The sequence below is a fragment of the Pyrenophora tritici-repentis genome, chromosome 10 (genome assembly GCF_003171515.1).
Source record: "Pyrenophora tritici-repentis strain M4 chromosome 10, whole genome shotgun sequence".
Classification (NCBI taxonomy): Eukaryota; Fungi; Ascomycota; class Dothideomycetes; order Pleosporales; family Pleosporaceae; genus Pyrenophora; species Pyrenophora tritici-repentis.
In genome coordinates this window covers 1,895,607-1,922,294 of record NC_089399.1, presented here as the reverse complement: position 1 = coordinate 1,922,294, position 26,688 = coordinate 1,895,607, and the positions used below count along the sequence as shown (strand labels likewise).

Genomic DNA, 26,688 nt, shown 5'->3' with positions numbered 1-26,688 from the left:
TGTAATCGTTCGCATTTGTATGGTATCATCTACCTATAGAAACGTACTGTGGCATCCATTTAAAAGCACAATTAATAGGGATAGCCACACCTATGGAACCAGCTTCTGCAGTTAATATTACAGCACACCAGCTGCGCTGCATACTCAAGAAAGACCCCAAAGTCAATGAAGTTCTCCGCTTGCGCTGAATTCCTTTTCATCCACCCCTTGAGCTGCTTAAAGCTCTTCTCGATGGGGTTGAAATCTGGTGAGTATGGCGGCAGATACTCAAGGAGTACTCCAGCACTTTGGCAAAGCACCCGTACACGCTCTGATCGATGGATGGAGGCGTTATCAAGCACGATTACTGAGGCTGGCCCTGGGTGAGGATTGCAGAACGGCAGCACTTGAAACTCTAAGAAGTCTTCTAGGATCTCAGATGTAATCGCGCCTTGAAAGATCTTATAGCTTATGTAGCCATCTATCGTCATGGCTGGCAGCAGCGACCACCGTTCTGATCGCCTGAAGCTGTGTGATAGCTCCACCGGCTCCCCGATTGGAGACCAGCCATACTTGCGGTCGCCCGTACGCTCATTGCAGGCGCTCTCGTCCAACGCAACGATCTGCTCCGCCTTATAGTGTTGCGCCATCCTGGCAAGATAGAGGCGGCGGAGTGGCTCACTCTGCTCCTTTGCCCGCTTTGTTGCAAGCTTGCGAGACCATCTCATCTTCTCTAGCTCTCGGTAAACGCTCGCAAGGCTTATCCTAACGTCGTACTCGTCGTACAAGAAGTCCCTCATCTCATCCATGTATGCGCCCGGTGAGCCATTGAGGTATGCCTGAAGGCCTTCGCGCTGAGCTTGCCGGAGTATAGATGGCCGCCCAAGTCGAACGCAGCGCGGCGGATAAGGCACGCCCCAAAACTCTAAGCTCAACCTCAGCTTTGCTACTGTGTTACGGCTCGCACCTGTAGCTCTAGAGATGGCTCGATCACTTTCGCAGGCAGCAATTCGGTCGAGGATAGCCTGGAGAACAGCGGGCTGCAAGCGGTGGCCGGTGCCTGGCATCGCGATGAGATGGGCTCGAGAAAATTGCAACACCAAAAACGCGAGTCAGTAGAGGCGATCGCAGCAAACAATGAACTTCAAATACGTTGTGGGTGTTAGAAAGCGTGGCTGCATCGATTTACTAACAAATTACTATAGGAGTTGATGTTCTTGGCCACCAAGCCAACCAGATCCAGGTGGCTCAAGGTATTTCGAGAAACACCCATAGTATAATCTGAACTCCGCGATCAAATCCGCGATTAGCGGAAATTCTTTATTCTTCTGTTCCTTCTTAATAAGGTCTTGTAGCTAAGTAGCTGCCTAGCTATCGTCTAGGCCTCTAATCGACAGGATAAACTCTTCCTGCGCCCTGTTGCTAGTCGTCTCTGGCATCTTGGCCTCCGTAAGGAGTCGGGTGATCGTCACCCACTCGTCGAACCATGTATCTAAGTTTGCGGTCTTTGGTCTCGTGCAGACTGCTGTGTACCGAGCTCTAAGTTAGTGGTTCCTCTCTCCAATCGATAGACAGAGGTGCTTCTTTAGCGTTCTTAGCTGGCTATAGGCGTCTGCGCAATCAAGGATTAGGTCTAGGTGTTTGACGTTAATTGTCTGCACGATCTCTAGGCTTAGGTTTCAGAGAGCCTTCTCCTTCGTGAGCCACCTGGCCTCGTCGCGATCGAATCGTCTAGCCTATGAGTTGTACGTAGCGAGCTCTGTCGCTGTTAAGTCTGGGATATCGATCTGCTCGTCTGTAAGAGGATTTCAAAATCTCCTTACTTCGAGCTCTTTAGGTCTCTCGTCTTCTAGCATCTTTAGCCTCTCTGGCGAAAGATCTAGGTTAACGTACTCCTATAGACCATTCTAGTCTGCGGATATCTTCCTCGTGAACAGCTATTTCGACTAATCGTCTGGCTTTCGGAGGGTAACTAACGCTCTCGTCACCTGCATTTCGTGCTCTTGAGTTGCCATAACTACCTAGCTAAATATGCTCCTAGTGTTGAGTGTCGTTGTATCGACAGCTTGTCTGTTAGCTGTATATCGGGTGAACGCAGCGATTTAATTAAAGGCTTCCGGGCTCATAACTGTAACGGTGTGAGGAGAGGAGGAGGACTGCGTTGCATTGTGTAGCTATGGAGGAACTGCAGCTATATAGGTGTGTGTGATGAGAAAGTGTGGTAGCGATGGCCGTACCCAACTCTCACCCAAGTCGGTCTTGGCAAGTCCCAAACCGTTACAAATGTTTAGATATGCCATGATGACTCACGTTATCCTGCGAAAGTATCTAAGACACAGAGATGATCACATAGTAAGATTTCAAAGACCAGTAGTTCTGCAACGTCACTGTCGATGACTGGCTGTCGAGAAAAAGGAGGTAAGACACATAACCAATGTATCAATAAGACGACGAAATGGAGACCGACGAAAGGCACCAAGACAACCCAACAACACCCATCGAGCAGACCACCCAAGAAACACCAAGGTTAATTATTCAGCCACCACTAAATAAAAGACCAGCGGCATTCTCCCCAGAGATAACTACAAGAGAGAGAAACCCATTCCAGAACAGCCAAGAAAAGAAACCAAGAGCAAAGGACTCAACCCAAGCAATCTTCTGGGCAAGGGACCTAATTCTACAAGCATCTACTATGGCCGAATCCCATCTATCCCAAAACAAACTACTACAACTACTGGACGTCTTTAGAGACTTTACGGAACTAGGCAGGGTTACGCAGCAAATGACTGAGAAGTTTACAGCACAGCTTGCGTACCAGACTGCAACGCTTACAAGCGCCTCCCAACAAGCTACAAAGACACTAAAGAAAGCTGTTAATGCCGCAACTGGACCACAAAACCCAAACAACCAAGAAAAACCAAACAACCAGAACACCCAGAACATCCAAAACACCCAAAACACCCAAAACACCCAACAAAACAAGACATCATACGCTAGCGTAGCCGCCCAGAACAACGGAAACACATGGACTACAGTGTCTACAAAAAAGAAGACAAACAAAAAGCCAGCAAGCTACTACCAAGCAGTCCTTACGCTTACCCAGCCTACGTCTCACACACCACTCCAGATTAGAGACCTAATCAACGAAGAGTTCACAAAGGGCGGCATCAAAGACCCAGTAGTGAAGGAAGTAACAACAAGTAGAAAGAACAATATTATTCTAACAACCACTCCAACCTACTCAGGAGAATACCTAGTCCAACACAAGCATATATGGCATCAAAAGTTTGAGCTAAAGAATGTACAACTACTAGAATCATGGACGAAAGTAGTAGTACATAATGTGCCAACAGAATGGGAGGGAGCAGAGACACTAGAGATACTCCACACAGAAATCCCAGCATACAACAACGGACTACAAATTACTGGCAACCCATACTGGATATCAAGAGAATGGCAAAACAAGAAGAACAGCTCTATTGTAATAGCATTCAAAACAGCCGAAGACGCAGCCAGACTTGGTGGTAGAATTACAATCCTTGGACAAACTCTCTTCACCGAAAAGTTTAAGCCTATAGCAGCATCTACCCAATGCCTAAACTGCCAACAATTTGGCCACCCAGCCACTAGATGCCGAAACCAACCAGCATGCAATTTGTGCGGAGAAGAACATGCAACTACAACACACAAATGCTCAGTGTGTAATACAAAAGGAAAACCCTGCAACCATACACTCCCCCACTGTAGTAACTGCAAAGAGCCCCACTTTGCAAACAGCAAAGAGTGCGAACTCTACCAAGCAGTAACAAAGAGCATCCCCGCAGGATTTTAATGTTGAACAACATTAGGATCCTCCAAGTCAATCTCAACAAGAGCATTACAGCGACTGAGTCTACACTGCAACTTGCAGTTGAACTTAAAGCTGATATAATTGCAATTCAAGAGCCATGGCTAACTACCAACGACAACTACGCAACAGCAAGATCCATAAATCACACTGCGTTTATCCAGATCTTACCAGTAACAAACCTACCCGTCCGCCCTAGGGTTCTATTTTATATATCTAGAACACTAGAAGCAGAGACATTCACCCAAAACGACTTCAAAATAGACCCAGACGCAATGGCTATTACAATAAAAGGTTCTAATTTCCAATTTAACCTATTTAACGTATACAACCAAACAAACGCCGAAGGGGAAAAAACACTGCCCAGAGCTATACTTAACACTAAGCTTCCGCCAAGTTCTATTTTAGTACTAGATAGCAACGAGCACCATCCATTGTGGGACCCGCTATGCCCAACGACGAGCCAAGGAGCACAGCCATTTATTGACTGGATTGAAGAACAAGATCTAGAGCTCCTAAACACACCAGGAGTAGGCACATTCTTCAGACCACACCTATCTAGAGAAACAGTCCTAGACCTCTCACTTGTCACTCCAGACTTGGCTAGCAAAGCTACGGACTGGCAGACTATACCTGAAACTGGATCAGATCACTACGGCCTCCTATTCTCCATCCAAACAAACGCAGACCTTGTAGAAAACCCGACAAACCAACCCAGATTTAATACTGCAAAGGCTAACTGGGACACCTTCAACAAAGAACTAGAAACGGCAATCCAAAACAGTCAAACCTTGCAAGATATGGACCAGATCAGTGATCCAAGAAAGGCAGACTTAATGGACCTCCTCCTCGGCAACAATACAGAGCTAGAGCAACAGCTAGAAGAGATTGGTAAAGCAATAACTCAAGCAATCCAAACTGCAGCAAACAAAGCTATCCCTATCACTAGACTTGGTCCAAAACCAAAAGCTTGGTGGAACAAAGAGCTGACAAAGCTACGACAAGACACTTCCCACTATAGAAGGATTTTTAAAGAAAAGCTCGAAACTACTGCGATACACGACGCCTACCTAGAGAAAAGAGACTTCCTACGTGCACGAAACACCTACAACAAGGCAATCAAAGACGCTAAAAGGAAACACTGGAATGAATTCCTAGAGAAGGAAGACCCGCAGTCAATCTACAAAGCCATGGCATATACAAAGGATAACAAAGTCGAAAGAATTCCACCTATACAAGGAGAAACATCATTCGACAAGAAATGCCAAGCGTTCCGCAACACGCTATTCCCACCACCGCCCATAACCGAAGCGCCCACATTCACCAACTACCAGGAAAAGAGATGGGATTGGCCAGCACTATCCACGACTGAACTAGAACGAGCATGCTCAAGTCAAGTCAAAAGTAGCACCCCAGGACCAGATGCAATAACACAAGACATAATCACAGCCGCGTACAAAGCTCAACCGCAAACAATGTTTAGAGCTTTCTCACTCCTATTCAACTATGGATACCACCCAAAATGCTGGAAACAAGCTACAGGAGCTGTTCTTAAAAAGGCATCAAAACCAGACTATTCAATCCCAAAAGCCTACAGAGTTATCACTCTATTAAGCTGTTTAGGAAAGATTAACGAGAGGATCACCGCAAGTAGGCTGAGCAATCTAGCAGAAATCACAGAGCTACTACACCCAACCCAAATTGGGGTAGACTCAAGAAATCTGCAATAGATGCAGCTATGCTACTCATCGACCAAATTCAGCACCAGAAACAGAAAGGCCAAATAACATCAACTATCTTCCTAGACGTAAAGGGAGCATTTGACCACGTCTCACACAATCAATTCCTGCGAACGCTTAAGAAGCTAGGCCTTCCAATTAGTCTTATCGCTTGGACAAAATCCTTCTTCTCAAACAGATCGCTAAGACTCTCCTTCGACAATAAGACACAAGAATTCTCCGAGATAATAGCTGGGATACCTCAAGGCAGCCCAGTGTCTCCAATCTTCTTTCTTATCTACACCAGAGACCTCTTCCAGGACTACAAAGCTTCAACCTATCCTATATTGACGACCTATCTCTATCGACATCCTCAACATCGCTAAAGAAAAATGTCAAAATACTAGAACAGCAAGTCCGCCTACTATCTCACCGAGGGAAAAACTTAGCGATTATGTTCGATATAGCTAAGACAGAGCTCATCCACTTTACCGCCAAGAAAGAGAGAAAAGAGAGAAGCCTACAGCTTCCAGACAACACCATTGTAGAACCGAAAGACACAATCAAATGGCTAGGTATCCACATAGACAATAGACTGTCCTTCAAGGAACATATTGCTACACGCGTAAGCCAAGCAAGGAAAGCATTCTATAGACTAGGGAGACTAGCCAACATCGAAAGAGGACTCTCCCCAAAAGCAGTACGACAACTATACCTAGCATGCGTCACAAGCGTTGCAGACTACGGATCACAAATATACTGGAAGAACCAAAGCTACGCCACTAGCCTCCTACAATCACTGCACAACCTGGCGTGTAGAAAGATAATTGGAGTGTTTAGAACGTCACCATCCCTACCAACAAGCATTGAATCCGGACTTACGTCACCTGCAATTAGACTCAACACCAACAACCGAAAGTATGCGTCTAGAGCACACCAGCTATCCAGCAACCACCCAATCCAGAAAGCAATTACAAGGATCACAAATACAGACAAAGCTAGCTACAAAAAGCCAAACCAGCATAGACAACTATATACTATTGTTAAGTCAATCCCAGAGAGAGACAACAATAGCGTAGAAAAGATAATTCCATATAGGTTCAGACCATGGGAAAGTCTTAACTACAAGGTTACTGTATCAAAAAAGAGCAAAGAGGAAGAGGCAATTGCACACGCGGATTATATCCTATCAAGGAGCGGAGATAACTTCACCGCAATCTACTCAGATGCCTCACAACACGACAAGGGAATAGGGATCGGCGTAGGTGTAGTAGCGTACAGCTCCACCCACGAAGAAACCTTTTCTCAAAAGACAAACATTGGATGCTCCCAACTAGTCTACAACGGTGAACTAGAGGGGATAGCACAGGCATTTGAACACGCGGCTATAGTGGCACAAGAAGGCCAAGAGATCTACGTATACGCAGACAACCAAGCAGCAATCCATAGGCTTAACAACCTATCGGACAACCCGGGACAACAGTGGCTACTAAGATGCATCAGAGCTGCAAAGAGAATAACGACAAAGAAAGCATCTATCCACCTGCAGTGGGCCCCAGGACACAACGACGTCAAGGGCAACGAAAAAGCCGACACGCTAGCAAAGGAAGCAGCTAAAGAGAGACCAACAACATCGACCATAGCGAGCCTAGCCTACTTAGGCACAGAAATCAACAAAATACAAAAAACAGAACAACTGATGGAGTACAAGAGGTATACCGACAGGCCCACCAAAAACAGAAGCTCCTACTCAAGGATCTTCAAGCTCAACACACATACAACAATCAAAGTCCCGAAGGGAACACCAAGAGAAATCTCGAGCGCGTTCTACTCACTCAAGCTAGGACATGGATACTTCAACTCCTACCTTAAGAGATTCAACAAGAGAGACTGCAATCTATGTATATGCTACAAACCACAAACACCACAGCATCTACTTCTAGATTGCAAACAGTACAAAACACATCGAAATACACTCAAAGAAGCAATACCACACAGACCCATCACCCTCCCACTCCTCCTCCAAACAAAGACAGGCATCAAAGCTACTCTAGCCTTTATTGCAAGTACTAGGATTGGCACGAGAAAATGGCACCTTGGGCAAACCACCGAACAGACAGACACTGTATAAATCTACAAAACAATATTTCCTTATCCCAAAAGAGCCCGCTGCTACATCTCTTTCTATTCACCACACTGCTCTTTAGCACCCGCGCCAATGGAAGACTAGCTCTGAAATTGGAGTACGCAAAACACCACCCAAATTGTACAAGACCCATAGAAACTCCACAACGACCATCATACATAGAACGGCTTAGCCAAAGTCCTACATAGTCACCGACTGATACAGGACTCTAATGGAAATATAATAATAATAATAATAATGTATCAATAATAGCTCGCCAAAGTCTTGAACAGCGTCATTCACAGAAAAGCAGGATGCCCGTGTATTTTGCGGCTGTGAAGATGTCTAGCGTACACAATGCCTTTGAAGATTCTTTGAGTTGAGGCACATTGTGTATGTCCGTCTCGGCCATGGGAGAGACCCAACATTGCAGCGTGCACAATGTCCATTATAGGATATCTCTTTGTTTCTTTCCCACAAAGCACGAGGAGAATGCCTACAGATAGACGTCTGAAGCTCGAGTGGAATTTCCTGTCGTTTCACCAAACTTCACCAAAAACGAAGACTACAATTGCTCTGATCATCACTAGCAGATTCTCGTTTTGACATGCAGATCACTATGCCGTCTCATCCCAAATCCAACAACGACTATGTCTTCGTACGTAACAAGCGCACAAAAGAAATCGCCATCCGCCGCGCAAACGAGTTTTCCTCACACCCAAAAGTCTCTAAACCACTTGAAGACCGTGTCTTGCACTACATCGGCTTAGACCGAAAAGTAGCATGCCGATGCAGCGATCCCAAGCGACACTATGAAAAGACAATTAGCGTAGCACCCGAGTCAACCCATCTCAACGCGAGTCTAGTATTATACATGAATCGCCATGATCTCAAGTCATGTACCATTTCCGACTTCAAGAAGTTTCGCGAGCGCCGCAAGGCCCAGTGGGCGAAGCAAGGTGTTGACGTTGACATGTTTCACTATGCCGCTGGAGACAAAGGCGTTGTCTGTCGCTGTACAAAGCCAGCGAGTTATGAGTTTGGCAAGCCTAGAAACCCAGAGATCATAGAGCAATGCGCAGAGTTCTTTTGTGGTTACAAGGAGATGACTAAGGTAACCAAGGAGCAGTGGTTACGTGTAGATGGCGACACGCCGCCCGTGTACTCGCCCACTGTCCAGGTTCCGGATTGTGAATCACCTGACTCTCAGCCTGATCCCTTTCACTATGATCGTTCATCACTGTACACCGACAAGACCGGGGTGCCGGTCGCGCCTACGAAGACACACAAGTCTGGTGGACGAACAACCCCTGCTGGCTCTAGCCGCCGTCGTAGTTCGTTAGTGTCAAAGCTCGATGATAACATTCCTTCGCAGGTATGGGAGAAGGCTCGTCCTTCTGTTTGCATACCGGGTTATGGCACATCTTCAGCGATTAGCACGCCGCTGGGCACCGAGTTCCCTCCCACACCATCCACCACACGTCCTGTCCCAGCAAATGTGTCTGCGGGAAAGCGACATACATCTATGTACTCTTCGCGTCGTGATTCTATATCCACTTACTGGTCTCAAATCCAACGTGAGGCTGGGGGTAAGGATGAGGACTTTGCCATCCCAAGCAGCGACCCGATTGCTGAGTTGGACTCCCTTGCGGATGATATCGAGACTATGACGATTTGTGAGCTACCAGATAACTTTCGAACGCCCCCTGTCCCGTTTGCTGCAGGAACGGCTGACATTCCTCTTCTTCGTGCCGACGTTTTTAACCCTGTCGCTGAGCTTTCTGCCCATCAATCCCCTGCTGAGCTTCCCACTGAGCCACCCCGTGGGCGCGATACCCCAACGCTGAAAAAGCTCGAAGGTCGGGACTGGGATACTGTTTCCGAACTCGAGGCCAAGAAGCGCCCCGCTTCCAGTGGTACGTCACGCTCCGCACGCAAGTCTGTAGGGTTAAGCTCACTGTTCGAACAGGTTATCCAGAGTGCTGATTCATCGTTGCCTGATCAGAAGGAGTTCTTCTTTCAGCACGCAATACTGACTTCTTGCAAGAACCCTGCCCCTGCAGCTGACTGCCAGTCGTGCGAGCTGCCGTATCAGGACGAGCGTAAGCGTACAATCATGCTTCCAGACATACATGGGCAAATCGTTTTTAAATCGTTTTGGCAAACCTTAAAACGTTAACGCGTTTAAGCAAAAATCCTTATAACGTTAAAGCGTTTAACGATATAAACGATATAAAAACGATATAAGATACATCATGCCAAGACCGGGTTATGTCCATTCTAGAATCTCCTCTACCTCATCCCTTATCATCTCTGCTTCGTCATCTTGCTCTGGTTCCATTGGTAGACCCATTCCGTTGAGAGAACACGGTTTTATGTGGCCTTCCCTAAGCCAACTGCCAATGCACTCGATCTTCTCAATGTTGTCGCAAGTGAGCCTCGACCGATCCCATGAACAGGTTCTTCTTGCACCTGAGAATGTTCTCTCTGGCTCGGACGACTCTGCAGCGATAGAAAGAATAGAGATAGCCATGTTGCTTAGCCTAGGGTAGCGCTGCCGTTGCTCCGATCGGCACCACCATTCAAGAGGGCTACAGTCGATTTGTATTACTGGACTTTCTGCGAAAATTTTAAGATCGTCGCTGTTTGATTGATCTGCCGCCGCAACTGACATCTGTTGTAGAATCTGATCGAGAACGGCACCGCGTTGCTTTAAAGGAGGAGCCATTTGTTGAGAAGCTGTAGGGCTAGCTAAAGGCAAAGCGTCCTTAAACTCATTCACCCAAAAGTTTTGAGCAGCGTTAATAGCTGGTTCGTACCATTCGGCTGGCCAGTTCTTCTTGAGATATGCTGCTCTACTTGCGGGATTTAGAAGAATAGCGGAAGCGTACACCGGAACCTGATCAGTCATGTTGTAGTACTTCTCAAGTACGAACCAGCACAGTCCGCAACAATCAATTAAGTGGGTCCTAGAAGGTTCAGATTGGATTGATTGATTACCGCTTTAAGCCTAGTAGTTACCTATAGGAGTTTAAGCCCTACCTAGATAGGTAAGTGGGTCTAGGAGAGTGACCGGATTGAATTGATTGTTGCGGAGTCTAATGGACAGCCAGCGCGCAATAAGCTACACGTTAATGCGGTGTTGCAGACTGCAGCAGCTACAGGACTGTTAGCTCCACCGCTGCTCACGAGATGGATACTTAATCTAGGTTCGAACTGCCACGTCACGAATACGAAAGGAGCCGACTGGATCTTGACAAAGAAAGGGGAGCCTTTAGACTGTGTATACGCTGGAGGAGCCCTCACTCAAATCGAAGAATAGGGAGAAACGACTATCCAGGTCAAGACTCCGACAGGAGAAGGACAAATGAAGCTTACATGGGTGGCATACATCCCTAGCTTCTTCACGAGTGTCGTTAGCCTATCGCGGAGCCGATCTCTCGGCATAAACTTCGACTCAGGCAGAGACTGTCTGTATCAGAAGAAGGCATCAAACGTAATCTGTCTTCTCTAGTATAGAAACGGTCACTGGCTTGTCGACGTAGAGAAAGACCAGAAAGTTAAGCTAGATCTACTCTCTACGTACGCGACTCGATATACCAAGCCCTCAAAGGAACCGAGGAAGGATCTCTTAGTTAGTCAGGACACGGCTCATCGGATGTTCGGCCATATTAGCTAAAAAGCAGTTAGGCACTTAAACGATCATGTGATTGGGATTAGTGTCGAAGAGCAGGCAATTGCTCTGACATGGACAGACTGTCAAGTTTGTATTAAAACGAAGCTTCACAAGTTTGTGAGCAGGAGAGCTTAAAGTGAGCTAGCTGAACGTCCGTTCTACCGAATAGGAATAGACCTAGTGCAGCTAAGAGAAAGAAACGAGCGCTGCTATAATGGAGATCTATAGATGCTCCATGCAGTGTGTTCGTATAGTAAGTGGCATGAGGCATGCTGCCTAGTAGATAAGAGCTTAGGCACCCTTAAGCGTACAGTGATGCGTCTACTAGCTAAGATCAAACGCCAGTTCGACGCGGTCGTAGTAGTCGTAAAGCTTAACAACGAGCGCGGCTATAGCGAGTTACTCTATGTGCTTAAAGATCTCGGTATTATTATAGAACCCCGAGCTAAGTACCACAGTCCGCAACAATCAATTAAGTGGGTCCTAGAAGGTTCAGATTGGATTGATTGATTACCGCTTTAAGCCTAGTAGTTACCTATAGGAGTTTAAGCCCTACCTAGATAGGTAAGTGGGTCTAGGAGAGTGACCGGATTGAATTGATTGTTGCGGAGTCTACTAAGTACACAGAGGAGCAGAACGGCCTATCAGAACAGGCTAGGAAGATGATCGTGATCCGAGCGAGAGCGGTCAGAATTGATGGAAGACTGCCAATAGAACTCTCAAATAAGTGCTGTCTTGTGGCAGTCTACCTGCTTAATAGAACACCAGTCGAATCACTAGGATGGAAGACTCCGTACGAGGTAGTACGGGGACAGAAGCCGTCGGCAGCTCACCTTAATGTTGTGGGAGCCCGAGCCTACGTGCTGAATAACAAGCTAAAGCGTGGAGAGAAGCTCGAATCTCGCGCATTAATTGGACAGCTGGTTGGATATAACTCCACGAACATATACCGAGTATGGATGCCAGCATTAGGACGAGTCCTCAGGACGAGAGACGTCGTCTTCATGTCTAATGATGGAACTGAGCCTGTCTACCCAGATCGACAGACTCTGAGAGAGGTGGTGACGATACTGGACGTTCCAGAACCACTAGAGGAAACTGACTAGGAGATAGAAATGCTCCTACAGTCGGCGCAAAGAGACTGGAGTGGTCCGAGCCGGTCCGAGCAAGCCGCTCGAACAGACCACGCCAAGGATGCGCCTCGGACGTTGCCAACACCTGAGAGCACTCCAGAATCAATTCCTAAGCCTAAGCCTGAGCCCGAGCCTAAGCCCAAGCCCGAGCTGGAAACAGTCGAAATGCCGCGAGGCTAGGAGCAGATACCAGCCAAAGCAGAGGCACTAGATCGACGATTGAACAACGCTCCAAGACGTGAGGAGATTAGCAGTCAGGTTAGTGAGTCTAACGTTCTAACGGGAAAAAGACATAGGAAGACGCTTAGCACGTACTTCGTTACGTTCGCTGAAGCACTTCAGCAAACAGAGCCACAGAAATCACGGCTACACAGGGATAAGCTTCCGCCTCCGCCAAAGAGATGGAAAGACCTAGAGAAGCACCCTTTCGGACAGGAATTTAAAACGGTAGCAGCGAAAGAATTCAAGAGCTGTCGTGAAAAGGGCTGCTTTAAGACAACGTCAGCCACAGTGATTAATAGCCAGAGATTGCCCTTGATGTAGGTATTCACGTACAAGTTTAATAAAGACGGACTTCTATACAAGCACAGTCCGCAACAATCAATTAAGTGGGTCCTAGAAGGTTCAGATTGGATTGATTGATTACCGCTTTAAGCCTAGTAGTTACCTATAGGAGTTTAAGCCCTACCTAGATAGGTAAGTGGGTCTAGGAGAGTGACCGGATTGAATTGATTGTTGCGGAGTCTATATACAAGTACAAGGCTCGGCTTGTCGTAAGAGGAGACCTCCAGGAGGACTGGGGCGACACGTACGCAGCCACGCTGGCCGCACGAGTGTTCAGATTCCTCATAGCTCTCACGGCAGCCTTTGGCCTAAAAGCATATCAGTATAATGTGCTAAACGCGTTTTTGAACGCACCTCTTGAGAAGCTAGTCTACGTACAGACTCCAGATCCGTACGTAAAAGAGCTTAGCAAGATACTCGAGCTTAAGAGAGCTCTTTATAGGCTAAAAGACGCGCCTCTTCTCTAGTACAAGCACCTAAAGGAGACGCTAATTAAGTTAGGTCTAAAACCAGTAAAGGACGTTCCTTGCTTGTTTACCAACGAGAGACTAATAGTCTTCTTCTATGTTGATGATATCATGGTACTGGTACATCCAGATCACCTTAATAATCATCAGGAATTTAAGAGACGACTGGAGGCGGTATACGACCTAAGAAAGCTTGGAGAGCTCAAGTGGTTCCTTAGGATCAGAGTTCTGAGAGACTAGACAGCAGGAAAGATCTGGCTAACACAGGACTCATTTATTGAGAAGGTAGTCAACAAGTATGACTTAGATCAGAAGTCAGGGGGGAGATATCCAGCAGTCCCGCTCGTAGAGAACTCTCTAGCCCAGTCAACCAAGGATACGAGTAACCAGCGTACTCAGCTATACCAGCAGCTGGTTAGATCGCTGGCGTATATCTCGACGTTCACGAGACCGGATGTGGCACGAGCCCACTCCGTACTGGCCCGGCATCTCCAGAACCCTGGGCAGAAGCACGTATCGGCAGTAAAGCATGTCTGGCGATACCTGTATGGAACAAGACATCTAGCGATTAGAGCTAGTCAGCAGATAGCAGAGAGCTCGTCCTACGTCTAAGACAAGTCTCTCTTCTATAGAGCATCTGATGCAGCGTTTGCTGATGATGTGGAAAGTCGTCAATCATCTCATAGATATTTGTTCAAGCTCTATAGGATGCCTATTAACTAGAAGGCTACCCGCCAGAGATCTGTTACGAAGTCAACAACTAAGGCTAAGCTAATAGCTCTATCAGCAACCGGAGGGGAGATAGAATAGTGGACCTAGGTCTTCTAGCATATCAAGTTCGACCTAGAGATTCAACCAACGATCTACTGCGACAACGAGCAGACGGTCGGGATCGTTAAGAAAGAAGACGAACGGCTTCACACGAAGCTAAGACATGTAGACACCTATCAAATGTGGGTAAGACAGGAGGTACAGGAAGGAAGGCTCTGTGTAGAGTGGTGCCCTACAGCAGAGATGCCTGCAGATGGACTCACAAAGTCCCTCGTAAGGCAGAAACACGCCGAGTTTATGAGACAGCTAGGGCTTGAAAATGTTCGCCAGCTTCTTACTACTCATGTAAACACACCAGAACCAACCGAGCTATGGCACTAGCACTAGTCAGCTTTGTTGATCACGGCAGCTAGGGGGGAGTGTAACGGTTTGGGACTTGCCAAGACCGACTTGGGTGAGAGTTGGGTACGGCCATCGCTACCACACTTTCTCATCACACACACCTATATAGCTGCAGTTCCTCCATAGCTACACAATGCAACGCAGTCCTCCTCCTCTCCTCACACCGTTACAACATTCGCTAAATCAACTAAGATGTAGGCCATGCATCTACTATTGTAGCCTCCGCTTTTAATCTTGAAAACACGCTTGAAAAATCAAAACAAAGCCATTCTTCAACTTCACAGCTTGTCATCCTCAAACAGATCGTCCAACTCGTCATCTTCCACAACCTCAACCTCGGTAACAACATTCTCTTTGTTAGCTTCCTGGTTGCTTCTCTTCTCCTCCGCCTTCTTCTCTGCGGCCTTCTTCTTCAAGAAATTCGGATCCTTGTCCGAAAGTGCAGAAGGCTCAGGCTCTTGCAGCAAGGCGCGCTGCTCCGCTGACAGTGCCGCACCTTCAACTCGTAGGCGCTTAACGTCCCACCAAGCGTCGAAGCGGTCCCAGTTCGGCCACTTCTTCCTGCTCTCGAGTGCTTGGCAGTCTTGATGTAGACGCATGTGCTTCTTCAGAGCAGCTGCTTTGGCGTCCGTGGTGATGCCCTTGCCGTTGACTCCAGGCTGTTTAGTCACCGGAGCAGGAGGCTCGCGACCAGCGGCGATGGCTTCATCAACCTCTTTTTGTCGCTTCTTTTCATCTTCTTTGGCTTTTGCAGCTTGCTGCAGACGCTTCTCCTTGCGTCGCTCCTGCCTCGCCTTTGCAACCCGCTCCTCTGCATCTTCCTTCGCTTTTTGCGTAGCCAAACGTTCCGCTGCTGCCTGCTCCTGCTTTTTCAGGGTGACGTTGCATGTTCTGTCCCAGGTCTTGTGCCTGGGATCAAGCTCCCCCTTGTGAATCAACATCTCCACCCGGCCTCGCCAAGAAAAAATCTCTTTCTGGATTGATGCTCGCATCTTGTTCTCGGTGAGGCCCGTCTGACAGCACGACTGCTTTGTCTCGTGCGGGTGCCGACATTTGTACATGCCAGTTTCGCTATTTGGCGTGTAGTCGGAAATGTGGTCCAAGGGGTATTCAGGGACCCGGACCAGATCATTCGGGTATTTCACCTTGTCCGGCTTCACAGAGGGGTTTTGGCGGGCGGGTTGGGCGGTCGTAGCTGGGGCTAAGGGAGATTGGAGGGGGGATTTGGAAGAGACTTTGCTGTTCTTCTCGCTTTTGTTGTGCTCAGATGGTGCTTGTACCGCGGGAAGCGTTTGTGGTTGGGTGGTTTGGGCGCCTTGATGCGCGTTCGACAGTGCAGGAAGACGCGCCTTCTGGTACTTGTCGAACTCATCTACCATGGCTTTCGTCACCATGGTATTGATTGCCTGTTCGTATCCTATCCTCTTGAGGCGCTCCACGATCTCTTCCGGTGTGCTCTTCTTCACACTAGCCAACCAATCTCGCTCGTGCTGCACCAAGCGGATTCGGAAGCTGGATATGGCCGTCCAGAGAGTTTGGTATTCTTTGCTACGCTGATCATGTTTTATCATGTTGCGTGCAAGCAGAGAGAGATGTTGGTAGGCGACGTACCGTTTTGATGGCTGGAACGATCGCAGATGCCAGATGTGGCTCGGGACTAGATCCTTGTCGGAAGGCATCTTACTTCCGACAAGCCAGTGCTGTTTTTCAATACCAGGCACTTTGGTGATGAGACGTGGTTGAAGGTCATCCTTAGCCGCCTCGAGCCATTGCTTCTGTAAAGCAAACAGTTGTATCTGGGCGGAGTCGTCAGTGTCGGAGGGAGCGGATGGGTTGGGGGAAGATGCGCTTGCAGCAGACGGCAGCTCAATGCGCTGATCAGGGGCTTGGTGGGAGATGTGAGAATTCTTCATCGACTTCTTTGGGGCCTGATGCGACGCTGATGGTGGTGATGGTGGTGCTGATGGTCCTATTACGTATCCTGTGTAAGCGACTGCATGGGACTGTTCAAGTGGTTGCTTACTATAGGGTGACCGGTTCATTGCCATGTGATCAATGTACGACATGTGCAAATCTTCATTAGGAAAGTGTTGTTGTTCTGGAGCAAGGCTCCGCGATGTTTGTTGCCGTTGTCGCTTGGACGGCTCAACTGGCTCGTCCTCACGCTGGCACTTTTGTGGGCGCGACGTAGGCATAGTGGCTTGTTGTCGTTGAGACAGTGTACTATCGCTGTATAATGTCGGAAGATTGGGAGAGTATGGGCGGATTGAATCAATGGTTGAGACAATGGTAGCGACCGATGGTTGCAAACTGAGTCAGTAGAGTTGAATCGACAGAGTTGCGACAACGGTTCTAAGATTTTTCTATATAGTAGCAGGCGCGTCACAAACATCGCGGCTTCTGTGCGTAGGGTCATGTTTTCGTAATTGCGCCCGGCCGAAGTGGAGCGGGCAGGTCACGTTCACTGTCTGTTCTGGACTGCCATTCACCATCTGGTCTTCTTTGGGTTAGCGTAGTAGGCACTCGCCCTATCGTTCAGCCAATCGACAAGCTTTGAGCGGGGGGATGGGGGTCCAGGAACATGACGGGCGGCTCCACAATCACTGCGAAGAGCGAAGTGTGTTGCAAAGGACTATGGAAGATAGAAGGGGCTGCGTTTTATTGAGACATTACGACTGTATACTACTGACGGACTGACGGGATAGCGGATCTCGAATCTACTTTATATCCCCTCTGCGACAATCGTATCGTCGTAGTCACGCTGTTCGAGTGTTAGCAAACTACGAACCACATGCACGTTACCTGGAACGTGCTGGAAAGAGACAACGCCCGAGACATTAGATAGAAGCACCTCCGGAAGTCTCGCTGTTGTGTTTTGTTGATTTTTTGCACCTATTGGGGGTATAGGAGGGTCGTAGATGAGAGCTAAAGAGTCGATAGCCCTCGCCACACAGGTCTGTATTCACTATATACGAACTTACACAGTGTCACTCTTCAGCTCTGTCGCATAGCGAATTCGACAACATTGTATATAAGAATACATCCTATACGAATCAATCACCAACAATGTATCCAGCTACATCGTTGCGTATGCACCATGTACCTCGTCTGGTTATATTTATTTTCCGTCTCGTACCCCCTTATTACTTTCGACAGTACAGTCTACTACACACAGCAACAATGGCGGTCAACCCAGAATCACTCACCTACTTCACTGCCATTGAGGGTTGCACACCGCCCCAGGGCGAAGAGTGCAGCGTCTGCCTGGAAGCACTGGAGGGGCCAGCTCCCCAGTACGACAACAATTCCGGGGCTGACGGTCATAAGACCGTCTTCATCAAGGTGTGTGGTCCTAAGCACTTCTTCCATCGCCGCTGCATCATGCGTTGGTGGCGCTCTGCAAGTCCAATGCTCAACACATGTCCTATGGACTGTGTTGTGGCCTATGGTGGTTCGTGTAACGGGCTGAGCCCTAGGTCACATGACTAGGCCGCTGGCCTAGTCGCTTTCTTCCTTCTATCACTCCTTCCCCCAGCAGCCCGTGCGCCGTGCGCCAACCCAAACAAAGCGGGATGGCCGCCCACTTTCCTCTTCTTCTCTTCATCTCGACTGTAAATAGCATCTGGATTAGGTAGCTGGAATACAGTACCTACAGACCGTTCACAGTTCGCGTGTGCAGCAACCGCCAACTGACTACTTGGTGTTTGCAGAGTTCCCGGGTCATGAGATTGAGGAGCACGACGCTGGCCGTCGTGCTGGTCTTCAGTCGACTTGGGCTCAGGTCGCCCGGGGTAACTGACTTATCTGACTAGTTTGAAGCGGATAAGTCATGTAGTTCAGGGTAGGCCTCTCTTTTGTCTTCCTCATTGTTTACAGCAACTGCATCTAGACTTTCCTTCTTTGTCGTTTACAACAATTATTTGGACTTGTATTTTCAAATAAAATCATCATGCCTGTCAAGGCGCCAAAAAAAGTGTCTAATAATGTCGTGTGAATATACTACACAATGACTCCATTATGTGACACCCATCTTGATTGCTTCTTCCCTCCTCCCACCTAAAACGACTCCCATAACACAAAATCGCACAAAGAATAAGACAACTTCACACCTTACACAAAACATCAGCCCTTCCCTCCCCGTCGTCCCTGTCGTGCAAGACTAAACAAGCTTCCGCTTCCCACGCCTGCCCCGGCTAAACCCCACCACCCCGCATCCGGTCTAGCCCCATGCGGGGCCCTCGTCTAACTTATCGTCGTCACTCCGACCCAACCCGCAATCTCAAGTACCGGTAAACGACGCAACCTCACTTTACTATCATTCGCTCTAGATATGGTTTACGTACCTTCCTTATCGGCTCGGATGCCAAGGTTGTGTATGCATGGTGGAGCGATGGTTGCTTACACTGCGTCATGGCCGGTGAAGAGAGCTGCGGGAAGAGTGGAGATGGAAATGGAGATGGGGGGTATAAAAGGTGGTGTTTGGTCCGGGTTTGGATTGGAGGTAGAAAGGTTGAGATAGATTTCTTTTATTGGGAATCATGCGTTTATCTGGTTTTACTGCTGTTGCTCTTGCGGGCGTGGGTGTGGGTGTGGGTGTGCTAGGAGTAGATGCAGCACCAACCGCGCATCGAATCGAACAACGTGACACAACCACCACAGCAAGTGAACGACTCGGATTGAAATGGATGGGAGGAAACACTACCTTACCAAAAATCCTGTACGCTTTCCCTCCCCTTTCCAACCATCCCACCCCTCCTAACCCCCACCCAAGCGTCCTCTTCACCGGCGGCACCATAGCCGGCGGCTCCATCTACGGCGCCCTCGATGACACGCAATACGGCCAACTGAGCCTAACCGCGGAATCAATAATCGCCCGAAACTCGTACCTCCTCAACCACACCCAACTCGCCGTCTCAAACTGGACATCCGCCTCCTCCGGCTCCCCAGGCTCCACGGGCACCAACGACGCTCTGGTAATGAACATGACACGCTTCGCGCACGACGCTCTGTGTTCCCCCGACAGCGATATCGCCGGCGCGGTATACACGCACGGCACGAATTCGCTCGAGGAAACAGCTTTCTTACTAGACGCCCTGGTCAACTGCGGGAAACCAATCGTTGCAACAGGGAGCATGCGCCCATTTACCCATTTATCGTATGACGGCGATGCGAATTTCTTTGACGCGGTGGCGCTGGCGGCGAGTAAGGAGGCTGTGGGGAGGGGATTGTTAGTAGCGTTTAATGCGAGGATTATATCGGGGTATTGGGTTACGAAACTTTTTTCTACCAATCCGGATGCTTTTGGTGCTACGGCTGGGGGGTGATCTAGGTCTTTTCGTCAACTCGCTGCCGGTTTTTTATAATTCGCCCAGTCGGCCGCTGTGGAAGAAGGAGTTTGATGTTGGGCTTGTGTCGCGACATGGGAGTTTTCCGGGGCTGCCTAAAGTGGATATCTTGTATGCGGCGAGGGGGTTTGATGGCAGGTTAGCGTTGGATGCGTGGGGGAATGGGGCGAAGGGGGTCGTTATTGCTGGCACGGGGAATGGGGGTGTGCCTAGTGGTGAGGAGCAGATTCTGGAGGCGATGGAGAAGGGGTTGCAGGTTGTGGTGGGCACGAGGAGTCCGTTTGGACCGGCGAGTCCGGCGAGGACGCCCACGTGGGCGACGGCTGGGTTGCTGCATCCGATTCAGGCAAAGATTATGTTGCAGTTGGGGATTGCGAGTGGGATGGATATGAATGGGACGATTGAGATGTTTGAGGGGGGGGTTTAGGGGGGCGATTAGGCAGGTGTGGAGGGTGGGGAGTTAGATTTTATTTAGTGTGGTAGGAATTTACTCGGATTTCTAACCGTTCATCTTCGTGTCTATCCGTGCAATAGTATCTTCACCTGATCATGAACCTCCTCACACTGAAACTTCTACTGCCTAACCATCATGGAAGTTGTACTCCTGCCCAATGGCACTCAACCCCTTTCCATCCGGGCTAACCAAAAGTCCATCTCCAGGCTGCGCCATGAAATATGCATACCGATGAATATCGTTCGAGTTATCCATCCACGGCATCACATCATCCAGGAAAGCCTTGACCTCATCGTCGGACCCGCTGGCATGGAACTCAGTGACCCAGATAGGGCGGCCACCGGCGATTTTACGCGTATCTTCGATGTGCTGTTTGAAGTAGGCGGCGTTGTTGGCAGCGTCGTACCTGCGGTTGTGGCTAGTAAGTGACGAAGGGGGCTGATGTGGTGGTCGCCAGGAATGGGAGTGGGAAGTGGAGGGCACTTACCAGTGAATATTAACATGATCAATCTGACAACCCGAACAAGCCTTCAGGAACTTCGCCAGCCACCCCAAACCAGTAGTATCAGTAGGCGTAGCATTAGTCACAGCCGGCGACCCCAGATACACCTTCGGATTCAAATCAGCCAAAGGATCCATATACTTCTTCCACGCAGAGACTGCAGTGCCAACATCGATGCAAGAACCACCTGCATATGGCCTATTCACATCAAACACATCAGCCTCACCATCTCCCCCCCAACGCCTCACAAGTCATCTCATACTTACACACAGTTATCCGGCTCATTGAACCCCAGAAACCACGTAGGCGTCTCCCCATGATCCTGGTAGTTGCTCCGTACCTTCTCCTCCGCATTCGCCTTCCAAACGGCCGTGTGTTCCGGCAGCAGTGTATGTAGCATGGGCACAAAGCGGAACCAGGCGGTCGAAGAGGCAGTGCTCGATTCCCAGTTGTAGCACCATGTAGCGAGGGAGCCGCGCTTGTCGAAGAGGGCCGGAATGGAGGGGTCGTTGTAGGCGATACCGCGGCGCTGGTGGGAGGGTGCTAGAGGGGGTGCGGCGCGGACTGTTAGGTTGGCAGTGTGCACGTGATCGTGGGTGGTCGCATGCTTGTGGTTGTGGGATAGAGGGGAGGAGAGTGTGAGGGGGAGAAGCGAGAGGGTGGTGAGGATTAGAACGAGGAAGTTCATGGTGGTAGAGGTAAAGGTAGGTAGAGTGGTGAGTTGAGGGTGAGCTGGGTGGGGGGTGTGATGGAGGGGGGAGTAGCTGTTTATATGGAAGGAGGGAATTGAATAAAGAACTAGCGTGACTCATTTGATCATTCGTGCGTGTATTTGAGGTTTTAAAGCTGGTCAGGTAGAATCATAGGCGTACACACGTGATCATGTGATATGCCTGAGAGAAAGAGGATAGGATGGGGATCTGGCCGGACGACACTTGTTGACCTTGAGGGAAGCAGACCGACTAGAAAAGAGTGGCCGGCCAGTTGATCATATTGATCCAGGGAGGTATGCGCTCTCTCACCGAAAAGGAAGACAAGCCTTCTGACATAAGCGTGGTGGCTACAAACCTTCGTACCAGGGGATCTGTGTAGTAGACTGTCAAGTAGAATGATTGCGGACAGGAGCGAGGAGCGGTTGAGAAACAAAAAGAGGTGGTCATAAAACATGTAAAGGGCAGTTTTGGTGATATGAAAGTAAAAGGTCAATGCTAGACTTCAGATCTTTGTTCCGTAATATTTAACACATGCGCGAGTAACGCTGACAAGAAATGATTGCGACGTGAGTAAACCCATAGATATAGTGTTCTCAGCTATCATCATTGTATTAACGGACTGTGAATGTGGCAAACGGCCACCAGACTCAAAGACCAAGGGCGGTCTCGTTTGGTACGATGTCCTTGACCTTGGCGTCAGCATGCAAACACATGTTCATCGTCAGCACATTTAGGTCATAAGTCAAGGAACGCTCAATCGAGTCGTAGCAAGATGCAATTACAGATGCACGCCTGCGATGCATTGAAGATTGAATACCATACTATACACATTCCGATACACATTCCGATACACATCTTCAAGTCTACATCTTACCTCCAGTAAGCTCCTCGGCAAGCTTCTTGACTCTCTCCCTGGCCAAACCAACACCCTCGCCACCCTTGAGCTTCTGCAGCAATTCGACGACACCTTCGGGTATGGGACCTGCCCAGGGACTGAGACCGTCCTGGCCGTTGGCTCGCAAGCCCATGTTGCCCCTGTTATCCCATCCAATGGGCTGCTCCTCTGAGCCAAATGCCTTATCAATTGCCTCTTCTAATTGTTGTTCATCTACGATGAACTCGCGGGCATTTGTGTATAAGTCGTGAAGACGGGAAGCGCGCATTTCCTGTACTCTGGCCATTCGCCGCTGGTACGCCCTACTACGGGCTTTGGATATGTCCGGTCGCGGGGGAAGTGAGTCGGTCAAAAAGTCGCGGATTCCCTTTGCCACGGATGTCTCGGTCAAGATGTCGACTTCCCGACGTGGTGCCATTGCTAGTTCCCGCCGTGTTGCGCCAATAGCTTGAATCTTGGCCAAGTACTCGGCTTCTGATGTGACCTTGCGCTCGTGCAACTCCTTGACACCCTCCTTCAATGCCTCTCTCCTCTTCTCCGCCAGTCTTTGCTTGTATAGCCGGTAGTCGGCATCCTTGCTGTAGGGTCCCGGTACCTTTACTTCCTTCGGCTCCCGCGTGCTCCTTGCGATGAAGATGTCTGATTCCTTTGGGTGCTTATTCCTCGTCTTGAAGACATCTCTTGGAATGGGAAGATGGCCTTTTACTTCTGGTTTGACTGGGTACGAAGGTTGTAGCGGCTTTGGGACTTCAATGTAGTTTGGTGACTGCGGGCCGAGGGCGAGCGAAGCCGGTGTCGAGGAAAAGCCCCGCACACACAGAGTGCTACTCCATGCGCTAGTCGGTGCAGAGGGTGGATTGGACGTCCAGGAAACACGGACGGGTATCCGCGGCGGCATTGCGAAGGAATTGCGGCTTGCAGGGCGATGCGGAGGTGCCTGCGGTGGTGTGGTCGCGGCTTCTTCGAAATTGTCGTGCCAAGGCCGCTTGGCCCCACCCAGCTAGCTCCCGCCTCTCAAAAAAAGTTGCCCGGACTTCGCGACCTGAACTCTTCGCTCTTCCACCACTCGACAATTCACACGAAGTAGCCGCCATGGGTGTTCAGAAGAAAGAGAAAGCCCGAAAGGAGCGCGAGGGGAAGACAGGCGATGGCATGGGCAATGTCAAGGTCAAGGGCACAAACTTCTACCGGTATGGCCATTTGTGTAGCTAGTTTGGGATGGAAGGTGAATGCTAACGATTACCAGTGATGCGAAGAAGGTCAAGGTCCTTAAGCGTCTTACAGATGGTAAAGCTCAGCGCAATGCCAAGGGAGACGTGACCAAGGCGGCTGTCTACCAAAACCGCGATGCGCCCGTCGCCCGTGTAGAGCCTAACAGGAAGTGGTTCAACAACACGAGAGTGATATCCCAAGATGCGTTGGAGAGCTTCCGTTCGGCTGTACAGGCGCAAGCCTCGGATCCTACGACATATCTCATGAAGCGCAACAAGCTTCCTATGAGCTTGATCGAGACTCCGGGGCAGATTCCTGGTCTGAAGCAGCACGCAGCCAAGATTGCTGTCGGCAGCCAACCTTTCTCAGAGACTTTTGGCCCAAAGGCGCAAAGAAAACGCCCAAAGCTAGACTTTAGCTCTATTGAAGATTTGGCTGGTCGCACAGGAAGCATGCACGAGACATATGTCGAGCGACTTGAGCAGGCCAAGCTGCTATCTGGCACTTCTGGTGAAGCCGAGAACGAGAACGCTGCCGACAACCCTGATGGCGAGCTCACGTCTGCGCGAGAATTTATTTTCATGAAGGGTACATCCAAGCGTATCTGGAACGAGCTGTACAAGGTTAGTATTTCCCATACATCGACCTAGCTGTATACTAACTACTTAGGTCATCGACTCTTCTGACGTTATTCTTCACGTCTTGGACGCTCGCGACCCAGACGGCACCCGGTGTCGCTCCGTTGAAAAATACATTCGAACCGAAGCACCGCATAAGCATCTTGTTTTCGTGTTGAACAAGGTTGACTTGGTCCCCTCCAAAGTAGCTGTAAGTGGCCCTACTACACCCCCGTCCCATCCCCATCCCCATCACACACCCTCCTTAAGTCAAGGACCTATTCCTATTCCATGAAATGGTTCTGTTACAAGTTGGGAAGAGCAAAAGTGGCTCGCCGTCCTAAGATCGTCTTGATCCCGGGTCGACTGCAACCGTCTTGGTTGTGGTCAATAGAGTCACGCGTGATTTGTTTGAGTTGAGGACCGTCTCTGCACTAGCAGCTTCATGGCGGTACTCTTAGTAATATTTCGCACATTCCATCAACAAGATATTCGATTATGTTTGTAGATGGACAAAGCTGACATTGCTTAGGCTGCTTGGGTACGACATCTCAGTCGCGAGTTTCCCACACTTGCCTTCCACGCCTCCATCAACAACAGCTTCGGCAAGGGTTCGCTCATTGCGCTCCTTCGCCAGTTTAGCTCCCTTCACAGCGACCGCAAACAGATCTCTGTGGGCATGGTTGGCTACCCAAATACCGGAAAATCTTCCATCATCAACACGCTTCGCAAGAAGAAGGTGTGTGTTGTTGCGCCGATTGCGGGTGAGACCAAAGTCTGGCAATACATCACATTGATGAAGAGGATCTACATGATTGACTGCCCCGGTATCGTCCCGCCAAACCAGAGCGATACAGATGAGGATCTTCTGCTGCGTGGTAGTGTGCGTGTGGAGAATGTGGAGTACCCAGCACAATACATCAAGGCCGTTTTGCGACGGGTGCAGCCACGACATCTTCAACGGACATACGATATTAAGGAGAAGGATTATGAGAACGATGATGTCAGATTCTTGGAACTCATCTGCAGGAAGAGCGGTCGTCTGCTAAAGGGAGGTGAGGCTGATATCGACGGAGCGGCAAAGATGGTTCTCAACGACTGGATACGAGGAAAGCTTCCTTGGTTCACACCACCACCTTACAAGGAAGGTGAAGAGACCGGGCCCATCAACGAGAAGCGTGAAGGCAAGCTCGGAGAGATGAGCAAAAAGAGGAAGCGAGGAGGTGAGAGCGAGGCCACAGCAAGCGTTGTCACAAGCACCGACGCAAAGGGCGCCGCTCAAGACCAAGTCGACGACGACGAAGATGATGACGAATTTGGCGGCTTCAGCGACGATGATGACGAGGAAGATGATGAGTCCTCCGACAATGAAGAGGGCGGCACACTACTCGAACCCGCTGATGGAGACGACGACACAAGCGAAGATGATGAGGATGTAGAGCAAGAAGTCGCTGCAATATCGGAAGCGCTCTCCAAAGCAAAGAAACGACAACGCACGTGAGGCTGAAGACGCAAAAAAAGTAGTTTATGATTCAAATGATACCCCAACATTACCATGTCTCACATCTGTTTGCCACTTGCCTATGACATAATTGTCGTGTCATGCTTATGCTTGAAAGATCTTACCGTTGGCTAGTATTAGTCTTGTACTTTTCAGTGCTTTCGCGCCCTGAGCCAGTAAGTATAGATTCCAGCCCATTCCTTTTTTTCATCTGAAAATAGTGTTTGGTAAGGACACCAACATACTCTTGTTGTTCCTAATCTACAAGAAGTATCAGTCTTGTGTAGCTTCCCTTCGTAGCATGATGGCTTCATCGGTTCAGTGTTCTTCTTACAGACCTTGTTCAAGAGATTTGCGCTACATGATAGGATTTTTTTTACATTGATACCATGCTTGGTATCATTATCTGTCCGGAGAAAGTCATTTATTTCTTCCGCCATTTTGACGGTATTTGTGTGTATTAGCTTTATCCTTTCTTGGTGTTGCGGAGGTGTATGAACGCGAGATGCGCATGGTTGCTTAAGGCGAGACAAGACGTATGCCTGCGCTGTGTAAGGTTAGGATGGTTGGGAGAAGGGCCGGGGGCGAGGTCTGCTTTGAATTTATTGGATAGTGGCTGCTGCTGTCTAGGATGTTAGTTTTACGAAAAGGGCCGGATATCTTTCATGTTGTAGGGAGCTCATCGTTACTATGTTGGATAGGACCTCGGGATGGTAGGTATAGAAAAGACTTGTGGTTCGCATTGTGGAACCAACTATAGTCTCGAA

General features: G+C 49.1%; 12 protein-coding genes across 12 annotated transcripts; 7 read left to right on the top strand and 5 right to left on the bottom strand.

Moving 5' to 3' along the window:
- Positions 1 to 71: 71 nt before the first annotated feature.
- On the bottom strand, positions 72 to 1,046 carry PtrM4_045590 (DDE-3 multi-domain protein; the record flags this gene model as incomplete). The annotated part of the gene is made up of 1 exon (XM_066104585.1): positions 72 to 1,046. One exon carries the CDS (start codon positions 1,044 to 1,046, stop codon positions 72 to 74), a length of 975 nt encoding a protein of 324 aa, XP_065959149.1.
- Positions 1,047 to 2,434: 1,388 nt separating this feature from the next.
- On the top strand, positions 2,435 to 7,675 carry PtrM4_045580 (uncharacterized protein; the record flags this gene model as incomplete). Its single annotated transcript, XM_066104584.1, has 4 exons — positions 2,435 to 3,636; positions 3,828 to 5,532; positions 5,589 to 5,819; positions 5,852 to 7,675. The coding sequence occupies 4 exons, from the start codon at positions 2,435 to 2,437 to the stop codon at positions 7,673 to 7,675; spliced, it is 4,962 nt and encodes a 1,653-aa protein (XP_065959148.1).
- A 613-nt stretch (positions 7,676 to 8,288) lies between these two features.
- Positions 8,289 to 9,655, top strand: PtrM4_045570 (uncharacterized protein; the record flags this gene model as incomplete). Its single annotated transcript, XM_066104583.1, has 2 exons — positions 8,289 to 9,585; positions 9,639 to 9,655. The coding sequence occupies 2 exons, from the start codon at positions 8,289 to 8,291 to the stop codon at positions 9,653 to 9,655; spliced, it is 1,314 nt and encodes a 437-aa protein (XP_065959147.1).
- A 283-nt stretch (positions 9,656 to 9,938) lies between these two features.
- Positions 9,939 to 10,580, bottom strand: PtrM4_045560 (uncharacterized protein; the record flags this gene model as incomplete). Its single annotated transcript, XM_066104582.1, has 1 exon — positions 9,939 to 10,580. One exon carries the CDS (start codon positions 10,578 to 10,580, stop codon positions 9,939 to 9,941), a length of 642 nt encoding a protein of 213 aa, XP_065959146.1.
- Positions 10,581 to 11,660: 1,080 nt separating this feature from the next.
- Positions 11,661 to 12,451, top strand: PtrM4_045550 (uncharacterized protein; the record flags this gene model as incomplete). Its single annotated transcript, XM_066104581.1, has 2 exons — positions 11,661 to 11,835; positions 11,973 to 12,451. 2 exons carry the CDS (start codon positions 11,661 to 11,663, stop codon positions 12,449 to 12,451), a joined length of 654 nt encoding a protein of 217 aa, XP_065959145.1.
- A 1,169-nt stretch (positions 12,452 to 13,620) lies between these two features.
- PtrM4_045540 (uncharacterized protein) lies at positions 13,621 to 14,121 on the top strand (the record flags this gene model as incomplete). Its single annotated transcript, XM_066104580.1, has 2 exons — positions 13,621 to 13,734; positions 13,777 to 14,121. The coding sequence occupies 2 exons, from the start codon at positions 13,621 to 13,623 to the stop codon at positions 14,119 to 14,121; spliced, it is 459 nt and encodes a 152-aa protein (XP_065959144.1).
- Positions 14,122 to 14,960: 839 nt separating this feature from the next.
- PtrM4_045530 (TolA, Membrane protein involved in colicin uptake) lies at positions 14,961 to 16,877 on the bottom strand (the record flags this gene model as incomplete). The annotated part of the gene is made up of 2 exons (XM_066104579.1): positions 14,961 to 16,567; positions 16,706 to 16,877. The coding sequence occupies 2 exons, from the start codon at positions 16,875 to 16,877 to the stop codon at positions 14,961 to 14,963; spliced, it is 1,779 nt and encodes a 592-aa protein (XP_065959143.1).
- Positions 16,878 to 17,862: 985 nt separating this feature from the next.
- PtrM4_045520 (uncharacterized protein) lies at positions 17,863 to 18,481 on the top strand (the record flags this gene model as incomplete). The annotated part of the gene is made up of 2 exons (XM_066104578.1): positions 17,863 to 18,133; positions 18,393 to 18,481. The coding sequence occupies 2 exons, from the start codon at positions 17,863 to 17,865 to the stop codon at positions 18,479 to 18,481; spliced, it is 360 nt and encodes a 119-aa protein (XP_065959142.1).
- A 739-nt stretch (positions 18,482 to 19,220) lies between these two features.
- On the top strand, positions 19,221 to 19,924 carry PtrM4_045510 (uncharacterized protein; the record flags this gene model as incomplete). Its single annotated transcript, XM_066104577.1, has 3 exons — positions 19,221 to 19,399; positions 19,454 to 19,837; positions 19,918 to 19,924. The coding sequence occupies 3 exons, from the start codon at positions 19,221 to 19,223 to the stop codon at positions 19,922 to 19,924; spliced, it is 570 nt and encodes a 189-aa protein (XP_065959141.1).
- A 683-nt stretch (positions 19,925 to 20,607) lies between these two features.
- Positions 20,608 to 21,671, bottom strand: PtrM4_045500 (glycoside hydrolase family 128 protein; the record flags this gene model as incomplete). Its single annotated transcript, XM_066104576.1, has 3 exons — positions 20,608 to 20,887; positions 20,969 to 21,181; positions 21,250 to 21,671. The coding sequence occupies 3 exons, from the start codon at positions 21,669 to 21,671 to the stop codon at positions 20,608 to 20,610; spliced, it is 915 nt and encodes a 304-aa protein (XP_065959140.1).
- Positions 21,672 to 22,559: 888 nt separating this feature from the next.
- PtrM4_045490 (uncharacterized protein) lies at positions 22,560 to 23,489 on the bottom strand (the record flags this gene model as incomplete). The annotated part of the gene is made up of 1 exon (XM_001937168.2): positions 22,560 to 23,489. The coding sequence occupies one exon, from the start codon at positions 23,487 to 23,489 to the stop codon at positions 22,560 to 22,562; it is 930 nt and encodes a 309-aa protein (XP_001937203.1).
- Positions 23,490 to 23,820: 331 nt separating this feature from the next.
- PtrM4_045480 (uncharacterized protein) lies at positions 23,821 to 24,715 on the top strand (the record flags this gene model as incomplete). Its single annotated transcript, XM_001937169.2, has 2 exons — positions 23,821 to 24,426; positions 24,473 to 24,715. 2 exons carry the CDS (start codon positions 23,821 to 23,823, stop codon positions 24,713 to 24,715), a joined length of 849 nt encoding a protein of 282 aa, XP_001937204.2.
- Between the last annotated feature and the right edge of the window lie 1,973 nt (positions 24,716 to 26,688).